At 39.9% G+C, this 7416-nt stretch overlaps 1 protein-coding gene and 1 non-coding gene across 2 annotated transcripts in view; both read left to right on the plus strand.

The window, feature by feature from the left end:
* NUP160 (nucleoporin 160) overlaps positions 1 to 5431 on the plus strand; it is a gene marked incomplete at its 5' end in the record, with an annotated part of 54578 nt that extends 49147 nt beyond the window's left edge. The window contains 4 exons of the mRNA XM_040495924.1: positions 570 to 731; positions 1918 to 2043; positions 3782 to 3886; positions 4357 to 5431. Of these exons, the coding sequence (XP_040351858.1) occupies positions 570 to 731; positions 1918 to 2043; positions 3782 to 3886; positions 4357 to 4446 (483 nt within the window). The remainder of the gene's footprint in view (positions 1 to 569; positions 732 to 1917; positions 2044 to 3781; positions 3887 to 4356) is intronic.
* Positions 5432 to 7060: 1629 nt separating this feature from the next.
* On the plus strand, positions 7061 to 7163 carry LOC121043994 (U6 spliceosomal RNA). The gene has a single exon (XR_005797053.1). It is a non-coding gene; the product is annotated as a U6 spliceosomal RNA (small nuclear RNA).
* The last annotated feature ends 253 nt before the right edge of the window (positions 7164 to 7416 follow it).

Below are 7416 nucleotides of genomic sequence, written 5' to 3' on the forward strand. Positions count from 1 at the left end.
TTTCTTTTTTTTTTTTTTTAATTTTTTTTTCAACGTTTATTTATTTTTGGGACAGAGAGAGACAGAGCATGAACGGGGGAGGGGCAGAGAGAGAGGGAGACACAGAATCGGAAACAGGCTCCAGGCTCTGAGCCGTCAGCCCAGAGCCCGACGCGGGGCTCGAACTCACGGACCGCGAGATCGTGACCTGAGCTGAAGTTGGCCGCTTAACCGACTGCGCCACCCAGGCGCCCCATGCCCTCATTTTCTAAAGCAGAACTTCTGCATGATTCTAATGCTTGACCGGGTTTGCAAACAGTGATGTGAGCCTATTTCCTTGTTTTAGAAATCCGTAACAAAGAAGTTAAATGAATTGTGTAGTTGAGTAAAGATGTGATTAGTGGGAGAGATACAATCCATGTCATTTGGTTTCTAGTACTACCCCTAAGTCACATTGACCCTAATGATATTAGTTGCCATGTAGTTATATTTTCAGTTCAGTTGTGAGCTTCTAAAGATTTTTTTTCTCCTTGTAAATAGATGCTTTGAATGGCGCTGTAAATATCTGTTAAGAATCTGGAACTCATTAGTCCTTTCTGCTTTTATCAAGTGCTACAGATGAAGCATGGAGACTATTATCAACTTATCTGGAAAGGTACAAAGTTCGGAATAACTTATATCACCACTGTGTAATCAACAAGCTCTTGTCTCATGGAGTACCTCTACCTAACTGGCTAATAAACAGTTACAAGGTAAGTGGTATCTTAACTCGTATAGAGTAAGAAGCTGGTCGTTATCAGTATGAATAACTTCATGAGATGATTAAAAAGTAGAGGTGATAATTTATGGAAACATACTGACATATACTTTGGGCAACTTCTTAAAGTTAGCTAAAAACACGAAGAACAGCTGAACCTGAATTCTGTATGAAGTACTGGGTGTTTAGAATTAAAGTTCTACAGGTTAGTGATTAAGTTCATGCCTGCTTGTGTGCTCAACTGAACAATGACTATATGCATGACACAGTATTTACTGTTCATTACGCAAAAAATTCACAGGAGTGAGTGGAGTTGTTTTCAAAACTGCAGCAGGGTTTGAGTTTTATCAAAATTGGGTTTTTGGAATGCCTGCATCAGAATTATTTGGGTAGTGGGCTTCTTCAAAATACAGATTCCTGAGCCCCATTCCAGACTTAGAGAATCAGGTTATCTGGAGCCAGGATCTGGGATCTATATTTTAACAAGCTCCTAATTTGAAATAATGCATGCTTAAGTGTGAAAGCTATATCTGAAATACATAGAGTGGAATAGGGAAAGAGAGAAGGTAATGCTTAAAATCAGGAAAACTGATCTTTTTTTTTTCTTTTTGGGTTTTGTTGTTGTTGTTAAATTAGAAAGTAGAAAAGCAGCTAAGATGATGAAAGTTACAAATGTGATCATATCACAATATGGAAAGCATAATTACATAGTTAGTAGAGCCCTTCCAAACTGAGGTTGTTTTCACTTTTGTTTCACCCTGAGTTGAAAAGTTTTAATTCAGGTACTGAAAGTTGGTAATTCTTTTAACTTCTTTTGCATTTGTCATTCATATATTTCTGGGAATTAACGTGAATATATCATCTCTTCAGTACTCAGCATTTCTGAGAAGGTTTGTTGACTTTTACTACTATTGTGGACACTGAAGTAGAAAAATAATAAAATGTGTCTTAGATTACAAAACAGGGCAGGAAGACCACTTAACAGATAAAGTCTTACAAGGTACCCAGAAGTAATTGGGCTCTAAGGAATCCAACCCTTGTCCCAGGATAAGTAAACCAAGATGCTCATTTATTTATATTGAGAAGTATAAATCCCAGGGAATTAGACACTCTGCATCCTTTGGTCGCTGCCCAGGTAAGATGGAAATAGGTAGATGTTCTTAATCTCTGACTCTTTACAGAAGGTCGATGCCGCTGAGTTGCTCCGTTTGTACTTAAATTATGACCTTTTAGAAGAAGCTGTGGATTTGGTTTCAGAATATGTAGATGCTGTATTGGGGAAAGGACATCAGTACTTTGGAATTGAGGTAGGCATGCATATGTGTTTCTGTATTATCACTCTAATAAAGTCAGGATGTGAAAGTAGATTGAGCTATAGAATAGTGGATTTACCCTTTACTATTTGTAGTTACACGATTAGTTATTTTGTTTTTGTTGTTTTTTAAGATTTTATTTTTCAGGTGCCTGGGTGGCTGCGTCAGTTGAGTGTCCAACTCTTGATTTCAGTTCATTTCATGATTTGACAGTTCATGGGATCGAGCCTCCCATCAGCTCTGAGCTGCCAGCTTGGGATTCTCTCTCTCTCTCTCTCTCTCTCTCTCTCTGTCTCTCTGACCCTCACCCACTTGCATGCATTTGCACACTCTCTGTCTCAAAAAAAAAAAAAAAACATTATAAAAAAAAAAAAGGTGTTTTTTTTTGTTTTTTTTTTTTAATTTTTTTTTTTAACGTTTATTTATTTTTGAGACAGAGCATGAACAGGGGAGGAGGAGAGAGAGAGGGAGACACAGAATCTGAAACAGGCTCCCGGCTCTGAGCTGTCAGCACAGAGCCCGACACGGGGCTCGAACTCACGGACCGTGAGATCATGACCTGAGCTGAAGTCGGACGCTTAACTGACAAAGCTACCCAGGCGCCCCAAAAAAGGTTTTATTTTTAAGTAATGTTTACACCCAGCATGGGGCTCAACTCACAACCCCAAGATTAAGAGTTGCATGCTTCACCAACTGAGCCAGCCAGGAGTCCTCACGACTAGTTTTCCTTATAATCAGGGACTGGCACTGTAGGATTTCCCAGTTTCCTGTTTATAAAATGGAAATACATTTCATTTTTCTCCATCAAAGGAACGTAGCTTTAGTTAGTATTTAGAGGAAAGAGGTAATTAAGAACAAAATGCTATTTTCTGTGTTCCAAAACTGTGCTGAATTTCTGCAAGTGTTTTCTCATTTAATCCTTACAGCCACCTATGGGAGATTGTTTTACCCCCCCCCCTTTTTTTTAAACCCACAAAGAAACAGAGGTTCAAAGGTTAAGTAAGTTGCCAAAGCTCACACAGATGGTAAATGGAAGAGCCAGGTCTAAAATCTGGGTCTCCAAAGCCAAGCTCTTAAACTCTCAGAAAAGTATTCAGAACTTTGAAAGGTGAGCTTTCCTTTTCCAAACTTTTCTTTCCAGTTAATTTGAATCTATATTTCAGACTGCAAATAGAAGCATTCATTGACAATTTAGAGTTTTATTGAGTGTATTTTTCCTTGATAGGCCTTAGGGTTACTTTAAGATAAGAGGTGACATGAATTTAAAAATACATTTGGGGGCGCCTGGGTAGCTCAGTTGGCTAAGCATCCAACGTTGGCTCAAGTCATGATCTCATGGTTTGTGGGTTGGAGCCCTGCGTCGGGCTCCATGCTGACGGCTCAGAGCCTGGAGCCTACTTCAGAATCTGTCTTTCCCTCTCTCTCTCCCTCCCTTCCTCCCTCTCTCTCTCTCTCTCTCTCAAAAAAAAAAAAATTAAAAAAATAAAACATTAAAAAAATTTTTAAATACATTTGATTTCACTAAGAAAAGGACAAGTTTCCCAGTTGAAAAGAGAAGCGAGGGGGTGGGGGTGGTACAAATGTGTGTCTGTGTACACGTACATACATACATACACAATTTCTTACTGTGAAAAAAAATTACTAGTTTATGTTGTCCAAACCTATGAAACTACCCAGAAGAAATGGTCCACTTTTGAGATTTTCTTCAAATAGAAGATATTTGTCTTTCCAGTTTCCATTGTCTGCAACAGCTCCAATGGTGTGGCTCCCATACTCTTCTATCGACCAGCTTCTCCAGGCTCTGGGAGAGAACAGTGCCAACAGTCACAACATTGCTGTAAGTCAGTCCTTTCATGAGGCGGGGCAGGTGTCTTTTATAAGCCCTTGCACTAGCACTCCCACCTGAAGCTGGCTCTTCAGCTCTCAAGGATTAAGGGGAGAACAGAAAACATTTGTTGCCCTTAACATGCTGCTCCAATCTCTTTATAAAATGATTACTTAAATCACATGTAGCCTCTCCAGTTCTGAGAAGATAGCCAGTAATGCATTTATTAAAATACTGGTGTGATTTGCATGTTTAGAAAATTCATTAGAACAGGAGTGGGATAGTGTGTGTGAACAGTGGAATCCAATTTTATCAGTAGAATCACAGAACAGACTCCGGTACTGAATGTTGAGTAAGTGAAGCAGAGTGGCGGACATCTTCATTAGGGGGAAGCTAGTTGGTGAAGTCAAAGTGATGACTAACTTCAGTCTTTTTTTAGTCCTTGACCTATTCTGTAACGATTCCCTTCTTTTCTCCTCCAGCTGTCCCAGAAAATACTTGACAAATTGGAGGACTACCAGCAAAAAGTTGATAAAGCAACACGAGATTTATTATATCGTCGGAACTTGTGATCTGGATGATTGCCTAGCTTTTGTAACCGCTTGGTGCCTCTTAGGGCTTAAGACTTTACCCTACAGGAACCCTGGATTCCAGGACAATTTTTATACCTGCAAATGGTGTGTGCAACATCGAGTCTGCATCCTGCACAAGAGAAGAGGGCAGATGAGTCACAGAACCTGTGCTTGCTGGCGGTGCTAACACACAATTTCTGGTTCTCAACCTTGGTCTCAAACAGCTGCTTTTGTATATGATTCACAAGCTTTTTTAGAGTTTCTATTTTTTTAAACAACCGAAGACATTCTTTATCTGCAAATTGAAACCCACCCTCACTTGCCACAGTAGCTGATGGTGGTGGTTGGTTGTGGCCAACCACTGGACGCAGCCACTACAGACCCTTTCATTCTTCCTGCCACTGTCTGTATTTCAGTGGAATTATTTTGGTCCAGAACTGACATGTATTTTCTGTATTGCAAACAGAGGCTAATGATTTTGCATACTCTTTTCATTATTTATTGTGGAGTTTTTGTATGATCTTCAATAAACTATTAAATAACTTGCCTAAATTAAACCTAAAATGATGATCAGCTGTGAAAGAAGCTGGTTTTGAATCTGGTTCTGAGGCTAAAGTTGAGTAAACTCTTAGCTAAGAAAAAAATAGGGGATTTTACCTACAAAAGTAACCAATTTTCAAGGTAAATTCTGTTAACTTCTATGATTTATGATAATCAAGCCGGACTTGATCATACAACTTGTCTAATAATGTATTGGACCAAAATATAAACTTTCCTGGTCGGATTCAGAGTATTCATGTCCACAGATTTGGGGGGATCATGAAAAGTAAAATCTTGGATTTTATTCTGTATATTAAAATGTATCTTTTAAGGAAATGATCTGTATATTACTTGCTTGTATGCCCTTTGACCTCTTGAGTTTTTCATAAGCCTTTAATTTTTATACTATCAATACCATAATTACATTATATATTTTAAATAACAATGTGAGCTTCACTGTGGTACTGTTATTGGTAGATAATGAGATGTATGGCTCTTTTTTCATTTTAGCTCTGCCAAGATTAATGTGAAGTGTTTGATGTAATTGGGACTGGGAGAGCCCTTGCCCTGCCAGAGCTTCATAAACCCGTGTGGCTCCCAAGTATAGCAAGAAATACACATATATAACCAAAAGAAAGGTTTCACAGAATATGTATTTGTCGCTGTGTAACCTGACGCTTTCATGAATGACTAATGGATCATAAGCCACAGTCTGAAAAAATCAAATCCTCTTGTAGCCATTTTGGAGAACAGGAAGTAACTTGAGACTGGCCCTGTTCCAGAAATTTAGCCACCTGTGTTGCTCATCAGAGCAGTAGCTTCCATGGTGGCAGTTCACAAGACCCTGACCAGTTTTACCTGTTGTCAGTATTTTGGTTCAAGACCCCACCCATGCTGGAGAAAACCCAGCTCTTCTGTCCTTTTCCTTCCTTTCTTTCTTTCTTTTTTTTTTAATGTTTATTTATTTATTTTGGGGAGAGAGCACGGCTGGGGGGGTGGGGCAGAAAGAGAGGGAGAAATGGAGAATCCCAAGGAGAATCTGTCAGCACAGAGCCCAACACAGGGCTCAAACTCACAAACTGAGAGCATGACCTGAGCCAAAATCAAGAGTTGGATGCTTAACCGACTGAGCCACCCAGGCACCCCTCTTCTATTTTCTCCCACCTTCTTCACTTTGGTTTCCAACCAGAACAGACGATGGAAATTCTTTCACTTCACTTTTCTCTCCACTTTAGTTCTGCATTTTTGTTTTCCTGGACTATGTGATGTTTTCATAGTCCATTATTATTATTCCTTGCATCGTTATTCCTTGTTTTTCCCACACCAAAAATTTCTGATTACAAAATGTTACTAAAAGAGTTTCTCCTGGGGAGCCTGAGTGGCTCAGTCATTAAGCATCCAGCTCTTGGTTTTGGCTCAGGTCATGATCTCACTCATGGTTTGTGAGTTTGAGCCCCACGTTGGGCTCCACACTGTCAGTGCTTGAAATTTTCTCTCTCCACTGCTCGCTCACTCTCTCTCAAAACTTAAAAAACAAAAGCTCCCTCTTAACGGGCACATAGCTAGCTCAGTCAGGGGAGACACAACTCTTGATATCAGGGGATATCAGGGTTGTGAGTTTGAGCCTCATGTTGGGTGTAGAGATTACACTAAAATGAAATCCTGAAGAAAAAAAAAAAAGCTGCCTCCTGTGCTCACTTCTGCAGCACATATACTGAAAATTGGAATACAGGATACAGGGGCACCTGGATGGCTCAGTCAGTTAAACGTCCAACTTCAGGTCATGATCTCATGGTTCATGGGTGTCAACACAGAGCCCGCTTCAGATCCTCTGTCCTCCCCTCTCTCTCTGCCTCTTCCCTGCTGGTTCTCTATCAAAATACATGAATAAACTTAAAAGCCACCTAGATGGCTCAGTCGGTTGGGCGTCCGACTTCGGCTCAGGTCATGAGCTCACGGTTCGCGGGTTCGAGCCCCGCGTTGGGCTCTGTGCTGACAGCTCAGAGCCTGGATTCTGCTTCTGATTCTGTGTCTCCCTCTCTCTCTGCCCCTCCCCACTCATGCTCTGTCTCTCTCTGTCTCAGAAATAAATTAACAAACAAAAAAAAAAAAAATTGGAACAATACAGAGATTAGCATGGCCCCTATGCAAGGATGGCACAAATTCGCCAAGTATTCCATTAAAAAAGAAAAAAAACAACTCCCCCCTTTTTAGTACTTAACTGCCATTAAATAAAGATAAGACTCTCAAAGGGAAATTTTATCATTCTTCATGTAACAAGGTGTAACTGATAAGGTCCCTACCTTAACAGCCTGTGACAATAAAATATTTCCTGTGGATAATAGAATTGATGATACACATGAGGTTCATATTGACCATTCTTACCAAGTTTATCACTGATTTTTGTGACCTTCCAAGAAAAGCTAATTT

This window comes from Herpailurus yagouaroundi, unplaced genomic scaffold (genome assembly GCF_014898765.1).
Source record: "Herpailurus yagouaroundi ecotype Mexico unplaced genomic scaffold, PumYag 187, whole genome shotgun sequence".
Classification (NCBI taxonomy): Eukaryota; Metazoa; Chordata; class Mammalia; order Carnivora; family Felidae; genus Herpailurus; species Herpailurus yagouaroundi.